This window comes from Eleutherodactylus coqui, chromosome 10 (genome assembly GCF_035609145.1).
Source record: "Eleutherodactylus coqui strain aEleCoq1 chromosome 10, aEleCoq1.hap1, whole genome shotgun sequence".
NCBI lineage: Eukaryota > Metazoa > Chordata > Amphibia > Anura > Eleutherodactylidae > Eleutherodactylus > Eleutherodactylus coqui.
The window spans coordinates 13,554,403-13,574,621 of NC_089846.1; the positions used below are offsets into that span (position 1 = coordinate 13,554,403).

The 20,219-nt window shown below is 46.6% G+C and overlaps 1 protein-coding gene across 3 annotated transcripts in view; it reads right to left on the reverse strand.

Moving 5' to 3' along the window:
* The window catches only part of GARNL3 (GTPase activating Rap/RanGAP domain like 3), a 120,722-nt gene that overhangs the window by 49,640 nt on the left and 50,863 nt on the right, over positions 1-20,219 (reverse strand). For all 3 annotated transcript variants that reach the window (XM_066580276.1, XM_066580275.1, XM_066580274.1), the window contains one exon: positions 5,863-5,932. In XM_066580276.1, the coding sequence (XP_066436373.1) occupies positions 5,863-5,932 (70 nt within the window). The remainder of the gene's footprint in view (positions 1-5,862; positions 5,933-20,219) is intronic.

Here is a 20,219-nt window from a genome sequence, read left to right on the forward strand (position 1 = left end):
GGAGCACTCGGGGAGGATGCAGCAGAGCGGCCATCACGTCATCCTCTCCCAGAAGTATGAGGCGGATTAGAGGACAGTCCTGCAGACGATGACTCAGCCGGGATTTAATGAGATTTTACATTCTTCTGTAACATAAATATTCCGGTCATCTGGAGACTGTCAGCATGTGAGGAGTCTGCGCTCCCATTCTGGTGATCACTGCGGTGCAGCCAGTTACCTTCTAAAGCTCTAAGCTGGTTAAGGAAGGAGCAGCAGACCTGGGTGGCCCGACCCGGAGACCGAACGGCGGCCAAACTCTACAACATCAATGTGCAGATCCCTCTCTACCCCTACTGTCCCTCGGGGCAGTAAGGGATGTCCAGATTATCCCCAGCAGCAAAGGATTGGGCACAGCAATATCCAACACAACCCATCCTTCTCTTTCCAAACATCTGTTGACAGGTGAAGTCAATGACACTGATAATCTGGTGACAATGGCGCCTGTAGGGGGTGGGATATAGTGTGTGCATATTTATACACTGAATGATCACAGTATAAGGAACACCTACTTAAGAACGGGTTGGTCCACCTTTTTGGTGATCATGGCTTACAGACTTTGGGAACCAGACATGGCAAAAATCCTCCATACTCCACTCGCCCCATGCCCGCCGCAGCAGCTCCGTCAGTTGGTGAATATTCTGCGGATAAGTGAGACAAGATCTCACATCCCTTTCCAGCAGATCCCAAACATGTTCCATGAGGTTACAGTCTGATGAGTTTGGGGACCAGGCAGCATGGAGTATTCATTGTCATATTCCCCCAACCACTCCCTAGTAACCCGAGTTCGATGACACAGAGCATTTGAAGGATGACACAGTGGCCGGGAAAAATTTCCTGAAGCTATGGGTGGCAGAGGGTCAGCTAACAGGTCCCTGTAGTGTTCACTATTCAAGGATTGTGGTATGATGACCAACAGTCCTAGGCCATGCCAGGAAACCGCTCCCCAGACCACTGATCCCTTGAACGGAGATATGGCTTCATGCTGTTTATTCCAAATGCAGACCCGGCCGTCCATATCATTCAGAAGGAAACGGGACTGGTCACTCCAAACAACCTTCCGTCATGTGGCCATTGATGTTTTTCCTGGACTCATACGAGATGTTGTTGGTGATGACACAGGGTCATCGGGGACACTTTTGTTGGTCTTCAGCTACTGAATCCCAGTCGAGTCAAGGTACACCGCATGGTCCCTGGGAAAATTTGTCCAACTTCCCCGCTGTTATACTGCTGGGTCAGTTGGTCAACTGTGGCACGTTGTTGTTGAGATACCAGACGCGCCACCCAACGCTCACATCTAGGTTCAACCAAATGTGGCCTGCTGCTGTGTGATCTCCTGATGGATGTTTCTCCATCGTTCAACCAATGTAATATATATATATATATATATATATAACTGGGATATATTAGGCAGCACGTGATCAGTCAGTAATTGAAGCTGATGAGTTGGAAGCAGAAAAAAATGGAAAAATGCTGAAGTGTAAGGATCTGAGTGACTGTGACAAGGACCAAACTGTGATGTGTAAACGACTGGTCAGAGAATCTCCAGGATGGCCGGTCTTGTGGGGTTGTCTCCGGTATGTAGTGGTTATTACCAACAAAAGCTGTACAAGGAAGGGCAACCGGGGAGCTAGAAACAGGGTCAAGAGCCCCCAAGGCTCAATGATGTGTGTGGGATAAAGGCCGACCGTCTGGTCTGATCCCACAGAAGAGCAACTGTAGGACAAATTACTGATAAAGTCCCTGCTGGCGATGATAGAACAGAATAAGGACACAAAGGACATCGGCGCTCGCTGTGTGTGCGCAGCAGAACAGTCAGAGTGCTCAAGAGAGTCTTGTCCGCCACTGAGAGTGTCTGCAATGGGCATATGGGCATCAGGACTGGAGCATGGGGCAAGGGAAGAAGGCGGCCTGGTCTGATGAATCACATTTAACATCATGAGGACGGCCGCATGCGTCACATACCTGGGGAATATGTGTATTGACTTGGCTTTCAATTCCCAGCCATTGTTACAAAGCTTGTATAAAGAGTCTAACATTGACTTGCAGGAATGCTGCCTTCCAATAGGTGGCGTCGCAGAGGTATTGTTCCATCTCCCTTATTTGCATATTACCCAGTGGAGCATGAATGGCCTTATAAGTCTCCTCACTCACCTTCCAGGTGTTCTCCCTAAGGAGAAAAGATAGCGTTCCTTACCTGGGGAACAGATGGCACCAGGATGGGAATAAGACAAGCTGGCAGAGGCAGTGTCATGGGCAATGTTCTGTTGGGCACTTGTGTCCTGGCATCATGTCGATGCGACACGTACCACCTACCTAACATTGTACAGACAAGTACCCCTTCATGACAGCGGGATTCCCTAATGGCTGCGCCCTCAGCAGCTTAATACGCCGGCTGCACTGCAGGAACAGGACAAAGAGATGACAGTTATGACTTCCCCTACCAGATCACATCCGATTGAGAGACACAAGCGCGATCCACGGAGGCCGCACCGAGCAACTTCCAGGATCTGCTGCAGATACCGCAGGACACTTCAGGGGTCTCGTGGAGTACATTGTATATGACGTATACTACGCACTGACAGTGGGTGCCACATGATGTATACACTAAATCTCCGCTTTATTATAGCCCGACCCTCTCACGACTGGAGCTTCCCTCTATGGAAATTAAGTAACGTATTTGCGCAGTGAAGGAGTGTTTTCTCGCGCTTGTGCTTGCGCGAATACGCAGGCACCACTCATTCGCGTGTGCGGAAAAATCACCTCCACCCTGATCTAAAAGGCTAACAAGGTGCTGGTGTTTGGGGTATTACAGTGTTCTGCGCATACCCGCGTGTACATATATGTGCACCCCTATAGACTCCTGCTACAACAGCAGACAGCGCAAAGGTAGAGCATGTCACATTTTTTGGAAAGGGGTGGTGGACCTGGTTATGTACAGGATCTGCCAGCAACAGGCAGCTACAGCGCAAATGTTATATATGGCGAGAAAACTTATAGCCCAACACTGGCTACAGCACTCCCCTGCTTGAAATCGGATTTCAATTTGCCAGCTATACTGCCCCCTGATGGAAATGTTTTCCTTTTTGAATGTCATTGAATATTTGCATTCCTTACGTTATGCGACTTTTTCATGTGTAAGGGGGTATGTTTGTTGCTGGCTGTTTTAGGCTGGGTTCACATGGGGCAGAATTGCCGCAGAAATTCTGTGCGGACTTCCCGAGCCTAAGCAGCAAAGTGGACGAGATTTGCAAAAACTTGTCCACATGCTGCGGACAAGCCATGCTAAAACTGACATGCCGCGCAGAATTCAAAGTCACGGCATGTCGATTTTATCACCGTTTCCGCTGCGGGCTCTCTCCTCTGTGTTGGGAGAGATGGCCACAGTGGAATACAGGCTTTGAAAGCTGCCTTTCTGCCGTGGAAATCTCACAGAATTTCTGTGCGGTCAGGCTGCGGTCATTCAACGAGATTTACGCAGGATTTACGCCCCATGTGACCACAGCCTAAAGAAGGAATGAGGAGCAGCTCCCTGAGCAGGAAGGAGGGACAGAAGTCAGTCTGTGCTGCTATGCTGCAGTGTGGGGAGCTGTGGACGCTCCATCTGTGTCTGCGCTGCTAGGCTGCAGTGCGAGCAGCTGGGGATACTTCTCTATGTCGGCGCTACTATGTTGCAGTGCAAGGAGCTGGGGATATTTCTCTGTGTCTGTGCTGCTATGCTGTAGAGTGAAGAGCAAGGGATACTCTCTGTTGTGAGAAAAAAATGAGGTGCACAAGATTAGCCCTGCGGGTGTGAGCTCCTCAATGGGACGGCCTTTTTTTTGTGATGAAGGCTGAGGTGAATACAAGAATTAGAGAGACTTCTGCCTCCTTGTTCCCCTCCACACCTCTGCCCAACAACATTGATGTGATACAGAGTGCCAGAGACTATATTACTGCTTACCAGGTAAGGACTTTTGAGAAACCTGTTATACTGGGAAAAGAGGACGTAGATTGAAACCCCGGTTACTGTGTAAGGGTTTTGGAGAAACCTGATATACGGGGCACTGAACCTTTAACACAATACCGCTAACACAGATGCTCTGTAATAGCCAACCACTACACGGTCGTCAGTCAACCTGGAATAAGACAAATTGTTTATATGTTTTCTGTTTATATTTCATTAAAGCTTATTACTGAAAGCATATATGTTGGCTCCCAGAACCTATGTGAACTATCCCCAACACCATCCCAGATCACCAAGGAACCTCCCAGCCAGATACCAGGGCTCCCTCACACATGTACAGGTAGAAACTGAAATGCTCCTGATTTCATCTTCAGATCCCAAAGAAAGAATGTCAATTATTTGATACTGATTTGTATTGATATGTCCTGTATAAAGGTTCTGAGCACATATGCTTACTTGGTAGATCAAACTTATGGGAGGAGGGTGGGGATGGGGAAATTTGGGTGTTTATATATTTTTGTATTGTATAAAAAAGGGAAACAAAAAATAAAATGCAAAAAGAAAAAGGGAAAATCCAGCGATCTAAGCAACTTTCAACAAGGTCTGATCATCAGTGCTAAACTAGCCGGTGCCAATATTTCACTGCTAACCTTGTGGGGTTTTCTCGTATAATGGTCTGGAGAGTATACAGAGAATGGTGTGATCGAGGAAAACATCCAGCGAAAGGGGATCCTATGGATGTAAACAACTCATTGCCGAAAAGGGGTCAGAGGAGGATGTCAGGAATCGTTCTGACCAACAGACACTGCACAGTCAAGAGCAGCTGAATACAAGGCTAGTGCTCCAACTAATGTGTTCAAATACACCATTCGCTGTTCCTCAGCACAGATGGGCTATGACAGCCGGCAGCCACTTCCATTTTTACTGTGTCTAGGAGAAACAGAAAGGCGAGATCCAGTGGGCAAAATAACACAAAAACTGGAACTTCTCCTGGTCGGATGGATCCAGGTTTCTGTTGCACTGTGCTGATGGGAGGTCAGAATTTGGCGCAAGTAGTATGAATTAATGAACTCTTCTTGTCAGGCTGGTGGAGGTGGAGTAATGGTGTGGGGATTTGTTTCTTGGCACACCCTGGGTCCTCCAATACCTCCGGATGGACACCATGGCAAATTGTTGTAGTTCTGAAGGCCAAAGGAGGTCCAACGCTCTACTAGATGGGGATCTCTGATAAAGTGGCCATTTAGTGCATATACATTGCAGTCCATTATATATGTGTAGTATAGACACTGACAGCAGGTGTATATTCAGTGTAATATAATGTGTAGTCTATTATATATGATGTGTACTGTATACACTGACAGCAGGTGTATATTCAGTGTGACATGATACATATATATACTCTGCAGCCCATTATATATCATGTATACTGTTTACACTGACAGCAGGTCTATTACATATATATTCTGAGGACCATTATATATGATGTATACTATATATACTGACAACAGATCTATGTCAAGTGTGACATGATTATATAGTATAGTCTATTATATATGATATATGCATAGGCAGCAGGTCTATATTCAGTTATTCAGTGACATGATATAAATACTCTGCAGCCCATTGTATATGATGTACACTGACAGCAGGTCCATATTCAGCATGACATCATATATATATATATCTCACACCCTCCAGTCCATTATATATGATATATACACCTGACAGCAGCATCTATATGAGTGTCTCTGTACAAATCCGTAGACTACACAGATGGATGCCCATCCTTGCTGTGTACATAGGGGGGGTCGGTGCTGGTGTCTTCCTCCCTCCTTACTCCATGAGATAACCCAAATTTGGCAGCAGGTTCGGACACTCACCAGTTCCACGGAGCCGTAGTGTTTCCGGCTGAATTCTCCCCGTCTGCAGCCCAAGTCTTCTGAGACGGAGCTGGAAGAGAAACGCTTCATTAGTAACCATAGCGAGCTGTCCGTAGAGCGTCTACTGCAGGCAGCACAGCAATGGTCCCCGGTAAGGAGGGGTCTCCTAACGAGGAGGAGGAGGGATGCTGTCTGCACTGCTGCCGCCCTCTATATAAGCGCAGCCACTGAGCCCCAAGATCCAACCTCAACCTCAAGGAGAAGACTACACCTGCGCCTTCATCGTCCCTGCCCCCCCAGGCACAGGTCTCTGTGATCACTGAGCTCCATCTATTGCACCCTGTTATCATCTCAGCTAGGCAGAGGCTGACTATAACATTCCACATTGGAATCGGCCCCTGCTGATGTTTGTCCAGAATCCCTCAGTAGTGCAGCCTCAGGCTTTAAAGATCTATAGAGACCCAATATCTTCCTTCCATGGGAGGGTTTTCTACATTTCCTCTGGTCACTCTAGTAATAACCCCTCAAAATACCTATAAGCCCCAATAATGTAGAATTTTCGGAGGCGATCACAGCATGCTGCTCATTACAATAGAGGCAGGATGTCTGTCACATCCTGGGGGAGAAGTAACAGGAGAATTCTCAGAGTCAGTGTGGAGCAGTGAAAGCCAAAGGCACAGTCCGTTATATAATCTCGGTGAGTAGTACATCCAATCCTAATAAGGTCCACAGCAAGCAATCAGATGTCCTGAGGAAGCAGGTTACAGAACGAGAAAAGTCATCGGATCACTTGTTATGTACAAAACACAACGTATAAACAAAAGGGGGACGATGGGAGTACCTGAACATAAACACAGAAAGCAGGGTCTGTCCACACATCGCGTTATGAACACAAACAATACAAGCACAAAAAGTACTACACCGACTAATAATACAACTACTACTACAATCAAGACTCCTCCTCCAACTAACTCTACCCTAAAAATCCTCCTCCAGCTAACGCTACTACTATAACCAAGGCTCATCCTCCAGCTAACGCTGCTAAAACCAACACTCATCCTCCGGCTAACAATGATACAACCAAGACTCCTCCTCCAGCTAACGCTTCTAGAACCAAGACTTCTCCTCAGCTAACATTACTAGTATAACCATGACTCTTCTTCCAACTAATGTTATTACTATAGCCAAGACTCCTTTTCCAGCTAACGATGTTACAACCAAGGCTCTTCCTCCAGCTATGATTGCTATAACCAAGACTCCTCCTCCAGCTAATGCTGCTACAGCCAAGACTCCTCCAGAAAACGCTACTGCTACAACCAAGCCTCTTCTTCCAGCTAATGCTACTACTTTAACCAATACACCTCCTCCAGCTAACGCTGCTACATCCAAGACTCCTTTTCCAGCCAACGCTTCTACTAAACCAAGACTCCTCGTTCAGCTAACACTACTACTACAACCAAGACTCCTCTTCAAGCTAACTCTACTACTGCAGCTAAGATTCAAACTCCAGCTATCACTACAAGCAAAACTGGTCTACCAGCTAATGCTACAACAACAGCCAAGACTCCTTCTCCAGATATCGCTGCTACAGCCAAGACTCCTGCTGCCGTTAAAACTACTACTTTAACCAAGCCTTCTCCTCAGCCAACGTTACTACTATAACCATGACTTCTCTTCCAGCTAATGCTTCTACTACAGCCAAAATTTCTTCTCCAGCTAATGCTGCTACATTCAAGACTCCTCTACAAGCTAACACCACAACTACAACCGAGACTTCTGTTTCAGCTAACGCAACTACTACAACCAAGACTCCTCTTCCAGCTAATGCTACAACTACAACCAAGACTCCTCTTCCAGCTAACACCACAACTACAACCAAGACTCCTCTTTCAGTTAACGCCACAACTACAACCAAGACTCCTCTTTCAGTTAACGCCACAACTACAACCAAGACTCCTCTTTCAGTTAACGCTACAACTACAACCAAGACTCCTTCTCCAGCTACAACTGCTACACCAAAGACTCCTCCTCCAGAAAATGTTACTATTATAACCATGATTCTTCAAGCTAACGCTACTATATAGACTCCTCTGCCAACTAATAATACAACAAATCCTAGTAATGCTACGTATAACACCACTAGTAATTATGTATTGGATACATGGACGGATGTGAAAGCACAGGGCCGTATCGGGGCCCAAAAAAGGGCCCATAAGGGGAGACCCTGCATGACAGGGTTGTTAGGGAACCTAAAGAAGGCGAGGAAGGAGTTAAAGAGTAGTAATGTTAAGAAAAAAGAAGGGGGGGGGCACGTGTTAGTGGGGGAGGTAGGAGTTGATTGGTTGGTAGAGAATTAGGGTTGGTGATGAGGGAGTTTTTAAAAGGGGGATTTTAGGCGGGAGCGCCATATTTAAAAAGTGAATTGTGGAGAGTAGAGAACGGAGATAGTTCAGCTTGCATGAAGAGAAAGCAAATGTAGGAGCGGCAGGAGTAGGTAGAGATGGCAGTAGCAGGAGTGACAGCTAGAGTAAGGTGAGCGAGTGCGGCGTTGAAGCAGTGCTGGGATATTTACCGGGATGCCATATGTGGAGGAGACTCTGGAGCAGTTGCGGACAATGGCGAAGCATCACCCTCCAGGGTGGCTGCAGTAGGAAGTGGCCGGTGTGTTGCTTGCGGCGCCGGCTGAAGGTATAGGAGTGGGACGGACAGTGCAGCGCACTAGCAGGGCCCGTCCTCCAGCTAGATTGATAGCTGAGGAGGTGGAGCCACAGATGAGGAGCCCCTCTGGAAGGTCGCCCCCTTTCCTAGAGCTAGGGGAAGCAGGGATAGACTGTCCAGGAGGAATCCTGGATAGTGGTTGGGTTCAATGACTTATTGCAGGTCTCGCTCACCTCGGATAGCGAAGCTTGCGGAGCTTGATGTCAGGATGCAGACAGAAAAAACGTCTGGCTCCATGGGTGATGTACCAGTCCGGGAGCCAGCCTGGCAGTGTGAGGCTAAAAGCAGCAGAGGAACAGTTGGACAGCGCAGTTGTGCCACGGTCAGCTGAAGGGAAGCTGGGCCACACAGTGAGGGGTCCCGGCAGCAGGAAGATCCGCCTAGGGACACGGTGAGCTCAGCTGAGCGCACCAGGGTGTGGAGTAGGTTTGGGAAGAAGTTCGAGAAAGGAGCCAAGTGAGGCTGGCAGTATTTGTGCCGCAGCTGGATGGGCGACAGTTTGGCCCAGTGGAGAAACTGTTACAGGAAGAAGAACACCAACGGGACGCCTGTTCCGTTATCATTTGGAAGAATCGATGTCTGATGCGGGAAGGATGGTGAGAGAAGACAGGATCCGCGGAGTATGGCTGGTTGGGGTTACAGCGCCCATGCGGCCTAGTGAGCATGATTTCATGTGGTGTATGTCTAATCATAAAGATGGAAGAAATTTCAGGGGGGTAAATAGTAAGGCAGGAATGGGGGGTTCCACAGAAGGGGGGAAGTTGGACATTCGGCAGGGAATTTAAGGTTGTTGTGGGGTAGTATGCAGGATCTGTTGGCTCGTTGCAAGCAAGGGTTGGGGGCGGGAGGTCAGGTGAATCCATCAGTGGTAGCAGTTTGGTTAGCTTCAGGAGTGTCAGCTAATTTGCCGGATGGGGGGGACAATGCAGGGGAGTCAGCGGGTGACAACGGCTTCAGGGACGTCAGGGGCAACGGTCGCTGTTCAAACAGAAAAAGACGGGGATGCAAATTGTTTGGATGATAAAGCAAAAGGGGAAGTTTATGTATGTTTTGAGGGACCATTGGGGGCGCATTTGAAGAAGGAAGTAGAATACAAAATTTGGCATGATGAGTATGTGGAGATTTTTTTCCCTTTTTCCGTTGGAAAAATTGAATTTACAAAAAGAGAAAAGAACAAACTCAAAAAAGGAAGATGAGGAAAAGAAACGGTGGCGGTTGATTCCGCAAAATTTTCAGAACTGGTTACAGGCGTTTGCAATTTTGGCTAGTGTGATTGGAGAGAAGGCTCCTGAGAATTGTTCAGGATTGCTTTGTTAGATGCTATAGGGGAAGCGTATCGTACGTATGGTGGGCAGACTTGGCTCCGAAATAACGAACAGTTTTGTCAGCACAGTGCGGTTATGCCAAGCATTAGGTGGGTCCATAAGGATATTGGATTATGGCTGAGAGTGATGGCCCCCGGCACGGTATGGGCATCCCTTTCTTAGGGGGGAGCCGGCTAAGCCAGGAGTGTGTTGGCAATTTAACGATAGGAAGTGTAGATTTGGAGCAACATGCAGATTCAAGCATGTCTGTTCTGTGTGCGACGGACATCACATGGGTCGGTCCGTTGTTTTCAGCGAGAAATAGGAAAAGGTAAAGGAGGTAGTGGAAAAAGGGATGACGCCGGTGAGGCTTCAAAAGATGATCCCTTATCTAAATAGGTACCCGGATAATGAAAACGGGTCGCTTTTGTTTGAAGGTTTTAAGGAAGTGTTTCGCGTACCCCCCCACGGGTACCAAGTTCCTTTTTTGTAAAAAAAATTTAAAATCAGCATTACAACATGAAGAGGTTGTGAGGGAGGAGTTGTATAAGGAGGTGCGTTTCGGGAGAATGGCGGGTCCGTTTGTTTCTCTACCTTGGGATGATTTGCTTGTCTCACCGCTTGGGGTAGCGCCTAAAAAAAGAGCCGAATAAATTTTGACTGATACATCATTTGTCGTACCCAACAGAGGCGTCGGTGAACGATGGTAAAAACCATGAACTTTGCTTGGTGGTTTTTGTTTACTTCCGGTTGTCAGTTGTCGGTTACTGGGTTGTAATTGGAATGGTTTGTTTTTTGTTGACAGGTGTTACCGATGGGTTGTTGCATTTCTTGTGCTTATTTCGAGGCTTTTAGTCTGTTTTTGGAGTGGGTTATTTGTGTCTGCAGTTAGGTCAGTCATCCATTACTTGGATGATTTTTTGTGTGTTGGCCCAGCAAATGAGTCCATTTGCGGATCTTTGTTAGCAACAGTGCATGGGTAGCCGGTCATTTTGGTGTACCATTGGCTCCGAAAAAAACAGAGAGGCCTGTGACATGCTTGAGTTTTTCGGGGATTGTGATTGATACGGAAGCAATGGAATGCTGGTTGCCACAAGATAAGTTACAATCGTTAAGGCAGGATCTACAGAAGGTGAGATCGGGAAAGAAAATTTCTCTTAAGGATTTGCAATCCTTGTTGGGAAAGCTACATTCTGCATGTAGGATCATGCCCATGGGCCAGGTATTTTGTCGAAAAATGGCTCGGGCTACAGCTGCGGTAAAATCACTTCATCATTTTATTAGGATTATGAGAAGTTTGAAGGCCAACTTGGATGTTTGTCATTTCTCGAGAAATATAATCGCTAGTCAATGGTTATGAAAGCAGGGGTGGATAGTGTGGATCGTGAGCTTTTTACTGATGCAGCTGGGAGCGTCGGATTTAGAGCATTTTTCAAAAGGCTATGGTGTGTGGCAGCTTGGCTGGCAGAGTGGTGGAAGCGGGTTGGTCAGGAATTTAATGTTTGTTGAACTGTTTCCCATCGTGGTGGCAGTGTCGATTTGGGGGGAGTGGTTTAGGAACAATAAGGTGAGGTTTTATTGTGATAACATGGGTGTGGTAAGGGCTATTAATGCGGTGACCGCGCATTCTCTGCCTGTGGTTGATTTCTTGCTTCACTTGGTGGTGTTGTGTTTGTCGCTGAATGCATGGGTGGTGGCAGTACATGTCCCAGGGTTCGAGAATTCCATTGCTAACTCACTTCCTCGGTTTCAGTAGGATCGTTTTGGGCTCTGGTGCCGAAAGCAGAGATGGAAGGAAAACAATGTCCTCGGGAACTTTGGAGTCTCGTCGACGTGCGGCGGAGTACCTGATTCAAGGCTCGCTGGCTGTTGGCACTTGAAAGGCATATGAATCAGCATGGAGGGAATGAGAGCAATGGGTAGAGAATTTAGGGGATGTGAGGATGGAGTAGGATAGGACTGGTGCGTTATTGTGCTTGTTGAGCGAAGCATCAAGTGGGAGTTGGTCTGTAGCAAAGGTTGACCGGATAATGGCGGGTTTGGCGTTTAGTTTTAAGTTACAGGAGATGCGGGATGTTACAAAGGATTTTGTGGTCAGGCAGGGCCTGTAGGGCTTCCAAAATTGTTGAAGGATAGGAGGAGGCCAATTTCGTTTGCAATTCTGGGGCAGTTGGGCAAGGCGTTGGAAAAAGTTTGCCATAATGAGTCGGAGGTGATCTTATTTTAATTGGCGTTTTCATTGGCTTTTTTGGACTTTTCGTATTAGTGAATTGGCGCCCCCAAGTACGAAAGTGGAGGTGGGGGTGGGGGGTTGGATGGGAACGGATGTGACGGTATTGGAAGATAGGATGGAAATTTGGTTGAAACGGTCTAAGACAGATCAATTAGGGAAGGGAAACAGGATTATTTTGGGCAAAGTGCCAGGGTCAGTGATCTGTTCGGTGAAGTGTGTTAGCAGGTTTATGTCAGGTTCTCCATCCATTGGGGGTCCATTATTGAGACATGGGGATAGGTCTTTTTATCCAAATTTCAATTTGTGGCAGTATTGAAGAAAGTTTTGGGTGTTTTGGGTATGGAAAATGCTGAGTACTCTTCCCATTTGTTTATAATTGGGGCAGCGACTGAGGCCACTGAATGGGGTTTGAGCCGGGTGGTGGTGAAAAAAATTTGGCATTGGGAATCAAATAGGCATCAGGTATATTTGCGGCCGGAGGGGTGGTTCAATTGGTTTTATTAAGGGGATAGTAGCACTAAGGAGTGTTGGAGGTTATTGGGGATAAAAACATTAGTGTTTTGGTTTTGTTTTAACAGGTCAAAGTCCGGCGTTAGTATGGATCCTTAGACATTAGTTTATCTTCTTGGCGGCGGAGCGTGCAAAATTTCAATCTGAGAGCAGTTAGTTGGGTTTTCTAGGAGGGAGGCAATTGTTCGTAGGACGGGTATCAGGAGAATGATGTGGGGCAGGGTATTGCCTGAAGTGACATCTAATGCAGCATTGGATAGGGCTCCCGACATCTTGGTGCTGCATGCTGGGGGCAATGAGATATTCAGCATGATTTTTTTGGAGGTTGCGCAGACTATTTCCTGGGATGATTATAGTGTGGTTGGAGATACTTCCCAGAAGATTATAGAGGATGGCCAGCTCCGTCGAAAAAATAAATAAAGCCCGGATCAAGATAAACAGACATTTTTCAGCATTTGTGGTATGAAATGGAGGGGTAAAAGTGTGTCATATTAATTTGGAGGGGAGAGATATGGGCTTTTGGCTAAGGTATGAGATTCATTTGAATGCGGTGGGGACATGTTGATAATGGGGGCTGCACAGACTTAGGGGGTAAGTCATGCAGACTGTGGCGTGTAGAGGGGTCCTTGGAGGCAGGTTTTTTCATATTGGGTGGAGGGAGTTTTGGTGGGTACAGCCTCACCTGTAAGACTTCCCAACCCTGTTGGTTTATAGTGGTTGGGTCTGGTGCATTGGGGAAGGCCAGGGAAGGGATCCCGGGCGGCCTTGATCAATTTTTGATATTCTAGCCTCCCAGTGGGGGGGAAGTGGTGTCTGTTATTGTAAGATAATATGGGAAGGTGGTACGTCTGAGGTGGGTCTAGCATACCTGGGTCATAATAACACTCTGTATAGAGCTGTGGAATATGTTGGCGCTATATAAGAAACAAGAAGTAATCTGGCTCCTGATGATCTAATCACTAATACTACTAGATATATTGAATACTGTATGGCATTTTATCCCCAGGTACAGATAACAGGGTGGTATCAGAATATTTCCAGGCCTGCAATAGCGGCAGAGGATGGATGAGGTGGAGTCTTATTTACATGGATGGATGGTAAATAATAGATGATGCAAGGGGCGAACATGGTGGATGCTGAAGGAGTACAGCAACAGGTGCAGATCATGCCTGGAGCTGACGTCAATCACTGGGGCGATTATGCGAGTACATTGCCAGTCACGTGGGTTTCATAGGGCTGGGGGGGGCTACACAGTCAAAGCGCAGGGGGAGCAGACGGTGAGAGCGAGGAGGCATCTGTCTGCACCATAACCTGTGGAGTGTACAGTGCAGAGCTCACCACCCGCCGGCTCATCTCCGCTAGTCACCGGTGCTTTACACATTACTGTGGTGACAGACCCCCTAGTCTCAGCGATGGGGGTAGGAGTATGAATGCGGTGGGCTCTCATCAGGTCTGGCTGCCCAGCGCAGGCCTCTCCACATTACTATTCTAGGTTGCCTGGCAACCACAACCATAATTACAGACGCAAATATCAAAGGCTTTATCAAGACGCGATCGCCTTCGTTCCTGATCGCTGCTCTAGAGTTTTAGGGAAAGTAATATATATGTTAATCAGAAGCCGCATTTAGACCTCCCCGGCTCTGAAGAAGCCACAATAATAACCTCCCATCACCATCATCAAATAGAGTGCAAGCTCCAAAATCAACCTCCCATCAGACAGAGGGCAAGGCCGGTGGGGGGGCTGCAGAGATGACCACGGCCACGGGTGGGCACTTATCACTGGAGCTCCCATGTCACACCGCTAATCTCATTTACAACACGTCAGCACCTAATGTGCGGCGCCATCACCAACACCACAACTACATGTGAACACAGAGATCTGCACCTCAGGGGGTATTCACACGCATCATATTGCTAAACATGTCATTTTAACGTGCGTGAAAATTGAATGTTGTTTCAATGGGATTTTTTTTTAAATCGCATCACACGTACATGAAAATGTGATGCAATTTTTTTTAATCCTATAAAAAGTAATGGGCGATATTGCCCCCCCCCCCAAAAAAAAGACAAATTGCAAACAATGGGCTCTATTTCCATGCGAGTTTTCTGCGTGTCAAGAAAATCACTGGTATGACTACAACTTCAATCATACAGCATGCAGTCACACATCGTGGGGGCAGCCGGGGATATTATGTAGATCTTGGACATGGAATTGGAAATGGATGCTATGACAAAGTCTCTTCCCCCAGCTAATGCTACTACTACAATCAAGTTTTCCTCCAAGCTAACAGTAATGCAAAGACTCCTCCTAGTACTAAGGCAAAGACTCCTCCTCCAGCTAAAGGCCCTTTCATACGCAAAGATAATCTTTCCAACAAATGAAAATTTGAAAGATTTAGCTATCAATTTGCATGCAGTGTTAATGGATTTAATGTCCATTAACACTTTATCATCTTCATTTGTATGTAAAAGAAGCACCACGAGTTGTTTGCAGAGCCCAGCGTGTGTTTAAACACATTCCCAGCTGTGCAAACAGCTGCCGACACATTCCATTGTTCTCCACTTGGCTAGTGTAAACATGCCATGGGGAGAACATACTGCAGTCTATTAAAAGATGAGTGAAATACATTTAAATGGAATGTATTTGCTCAGTCTTTCAGCGGCTGAACGATGGATTTTACGTGAACCAAAATCCATCGCTTAAACTAAAAGTGCACGATGCCCTCGTTTACACGTAACGATTATCGCTCAAACGATATCACTCGTTGCTTGAACGAAAGTTGAACAATAATCATTGCATGTAAAAGGGCCTTAAGGATACTTCAACCAAGGGTCCTCTTGCTAACACTACAACCAGGAGAACTCCTTCAGCTAACGCTATTACAAGCAGGATCCTCTTCCGGCTAACACTACAATCAAGAGTCCTCCTTCTGCTAGCACTAATGCAAATTTTTCTACAGCTAACTCCTACTACTACAACTAAGACTCCTCCTACAGTTAACACTAATACAACTAAGTGTGGTAGCCAAGTGCCGACCTTCATGAGCAGACAGTGAGGAATTAAGATGGTTGTCAATGGCAGCTCTACTGTCCCTCCTCTGAATGTCCAAATTCGGGCCAATCCGATTGCGCACAGCGCCAAAATAATAGACATGGTAGTAACCGTTATCATTTGAATGTTTTCGTGACACCAGTGCCTCTTAAAGGTAATGAAACATCAGAGCCAAATAAAAAGTCAATAGTCCAAGTGTTGTTTAAACCGGAGGCACACGGTTTACTTAAAGGGGTTGTCCCGAGGCAGCAAGTGGGTCTGTACACTTCTGCATGGCCATAATAATGCACTTTGTAATGTACATTGTGCATTAATTATGAGCCATGCAGAAGTTATAAAAAGTTTTATACTTACCTGTTCCGTTGCTGGCGTCCTCGTCTCCATGGTGCCGACTAATTTTCGCCCTCCGATGGCCAAATTAGCCGCGCTTGCGCAGTCCGGGTCTTCTGCAGTCTTCTATGGGGCTCCGTGTAGCTCCGTGTAGCTCCGCCCCGTCACGTGCCGATTCCAGCCAATCAGGAGGCTGGAATCGGCAATGGACCGCACAGAAGAGCTGCGGTCCACGGAGGAAGAGGCCATCTTCAGCGGTGAGTAGAGAAGTCACCGGAGCGCGGGGATTCAGGTAAGCGCTCCGGTGAGCTTTCTTTACCTCCCTGCATCGGGGTTGTCTCGCGCCGAACGGGGGGGGGGGTTGAAAAAAAAAAAACCCGTTTCGGCGCGGGACAACCCCTTTAACATCTGTAATATTGGTTTTCTTAGTACATGCTGTAACAGTCTTAGGTAACAACAGATTTGGCCCATCTTTTCCTCGCAGTCCCATAAAAAGGTCTGTTTGCTAACGCTCCTTCCCAGTAGAACGGTAGCCATCAGTCTCAGTGATCTGATGGGGGCTTGTACAAGGGAGAGCTCTCGGCATGGCAGAGGAAATATGGACAGTTTTTTTCTATTTCTTAGACCCTCTCATAGTGGGCCCAATGTTCATTTTATGCACTCACTCACGCTAGACTCATACTCCAACTGGCAGACGCAGAGTGGGTCTTGTCTTACATTTCTGTAGTTAAGCAGGGAAGTGGGTGACATTCTCTGCCCACTCCTTTCCTGGAGCCCTACCAGCCCTTCATCCCTGGAGGGCACATCCCATTTTCCAGGTGAGATGGGTTTGAGCTTTTGCCCAGGGCAGTGCCGGAGCCGAAATTACCTCCACATGTCCTCCTTCCCCAACTACATCTCGCTTCTCCATCCTTTTCTTCTTCTCCTTGCCCCGCCCTCTAAGTCACCCACTCTCCATTCACACAACACCGAGCAAGTTAGGGTGAAGGAGCACAGACACATTATAGTTTGGCGACACAAACACCAAACAGTGACCTAACCTAAAGAGACACACGCACACACATAGACAACGCACAAAAGAGAGCCAAGCAAGTGATGTAAGATCCCTACTCTACTCTGGGACACAACAGTTTCCCCTTACTTAAAGAAAGCCGACCTCAGTGCCCTCCGTAAACCAGTGGATAATTCCGAGGCAGGAATTCTAACTCCCCAGTAAAGAGGGTGCTTACCAAGTACGATAAAGGGGTATGTTGAAGAATATAAGAATCACTAACCCAGACTAGTGAGGGCATGGCAAAACCACACTGCACCTCCCCCATTGGTTACATCAGAGCCAGCAACCCATTCTGGCATAACTTCCGGAATCTCACTTCTAGTGTGTTTGAATAAAAGACCAGTACCTTTTTGAAATACTGCTGAGTCGGGCGGAACACAGGATGCATTAGCATATGCTATGGGGCCCTTACATAATTCTTCTCCCCAAAGCCTGAAACAAAAACCACACACTGATACTGCCACATAGATAAAAAAGGGTGTCTGTTTAGGCAACTTAAACATGGGTAGTAGTGGAATGATCTTCACTCCTCCCACTTGACCTGGAAGGCAGAACATTAGTTAGCCTTACCTCCATCCGAGATGATTACATTTTAAAAGGAATAGATCTCCCGAGAAATGCACAAGCAGACACTGGGATCTCAATTGATGGTTTCGTAGGAACTACTCCTTGCCATCTTTTTCCAATGTGGACATTTCGTATACCTACATCAACTTCCCATACGTACTTTAACATTCCACCATTCCAGCTCCAGCACTTTTACTTAAAACATTCCCAACAACCTTATCAACTACCAAAGAATATTGGCACCAGTACTTTAAAGGCATTTTTTTCAGTTATTAGACATTGATCTACTTAAAATATGAAGACATCAACTAACTATAAACAATGCACATTATATTGTCTAGATAAAACACTGTAAATAAAACTAAGAAAAATTACCCAAACAGTGTAAACCAACTTCTACAATACCATTGACTTAGTTCTTTGACTCAGGATACATAACAAGATCTAGAGTCCAACATGTCATCATGGTGTCAGAGTCTGTTGTAAGTCTGTTTAAATGATAAGGAGCAACAGTTCAAAGTAGTCCATGAAGGTCTCCTCATCCAGTTCGATATGCAAAGAAGGAAACAAAAATAAAATTGGCTAATAACCTAGAAGCTTAGAACATACATGAAATTAACTTGGCTTACAAATTCACATCTCTGCCTTCAATAGGGAGTCCACAATGTACAGTTTGTTTGTTATTTTAATAGTTTCTCCTACTTTGATGTTCCCTTGGGACCATCAGTTCTTCTCTGGAACTTACTTCCTCTTCCCTGGTTAATTTTGTCACTGCCCATACATACTTTTCTCGTCGGCCACCATTGACCACATCTCCCGGCAATAGGGTAACGTTCTGCTGCGACTGCGGTGATGGAATAGTGACATATGGGAGCCCTGTTTCTCTCGACCTCCTTCTTTCCAAGGATCACAAAAAACAAAAGAAAAATTGGTGTCCGGATAGTCCACAACAAACTGCTGTAAATGTTCAGGCAGGAACTGACGGACCTCTGAAATGTCTCGAGGTATCAAGATCCAGGGGGGATAAAAAGACAACGCTGTCCCAGTTGGGGTAGCAAAAGGAAACTGTCTCTTGTTCCCAGGGTTAGAGAGAACACAAACAGAATCTGCCAGGGCAGAGGCAGCCACCGGAGCAGACTCCTTCTCAGTCCAGACGTTGGTGTAAGGAGCGGTCAACGACCCAACCACTCCTGTAGAAAAACTTGGGGATAATCATTGCAAAGAGGACCATTCCTTCCCCTCAGCCAAAGATTGGCAGGGTCCCCAGGGCCGCTTGATGCCAGCTGGTGTAGCAACTTGCCTCTCCTCCAATCTGTAGCGTCCGCCGGCCCAGCCTCAGAATCCACAGTATCTCCTTCTCCGGAGGTGGTTAATGCAGTCAACTCCCAAAGCGTGGCTTTTATGAATGGTAGCAACTCCTGTATCTTCTGTTCGACCCCAAAATACCACTGTGGTTTCGGTGGTGGGTAACCAACTTACATGCCCTTTAAAGCCATCTCAGAAACCAAAGTCTCCATGTCCGCACTATTCCTCACTTCTGGTTTGCTTCCTCTAAACTGCTGGACACACTGTGTAGACTTACTTACTAGCGGGCTTTTCTTGGCGCCAAATATTGGCGGGCTTTTCTGAGGAAAGGGAAGGAGCCATCGTGGCGATATCTTGAGAGTTCATTACCCTGCTCGACCTTTCTGACAATTTGTCGGCATCTTACACTATCAATTTTTCCAACAACACTACAAAGTCTAGCTATTCTAACTTTACCATGTAAAAGGGCCCTAAAAGTGCTTCCCCCCCCTTGGCCTATAAGAGGCTCTCGGAGGCTCCTTGTGTGTAGTGACCTCTTCTTGTGGAGAGCTTTTTGATCACTAGACGCCTCTACGATGCAGAGAAGAGATTTCCCCCCATTACCAGAGTTTGAAAGGGGGCGAATTACAACGTAAGGGCCTAGGAGACCTTGGGGTGAGCGTCTCAATCCTGCCTTTGCTGTGGAGTGGTACACTGCCCCCTGATGGAGTGATGGTCTGGGGTGCCATCGCATACAACAGTCGGTCCCCCCTAGTAGTGGTATGAGGGACAATGACAGCTCAGCGATATGTTCAGGACATCCTGCAGCCACATGTGTTTCTCTCATGGTGGCTTCCAGCAGGATAATGCTCGGCCGCACACACAAGCAAAAAATAAGCCCTCATATAGCTACGTAGATGGATAAATAAAGGAGTTCCGTTTTTTTAAAAGAGGGGTAGAAAAAACGAAAATGGAAAAACGAAAAAAGCTTGGTCACTAACAAGTTAAAGAAATCAAATAGACCACATTATAGTCAATGGGTTGTGTCATTAAATAGTTCCATTCAGCCATGGTATTCCCCTTTCCCACTCTCATAACGGAGCAGAAAAATGGAATCCCCTAATGCACATGTGAATGGCATCTAAGAGTACGTTTCCACTTGGCAGGTCTGCATTGGCACCAAATGTTGTATAATAGCGCTATTTACAAGGATACATCTGCACTGACAGGTACAGCCCGACAATTGTTGGGAAAACACAAGCACTAATTGCAGCGTCCAAGCGTTGATGTTAATGCTCTTATACT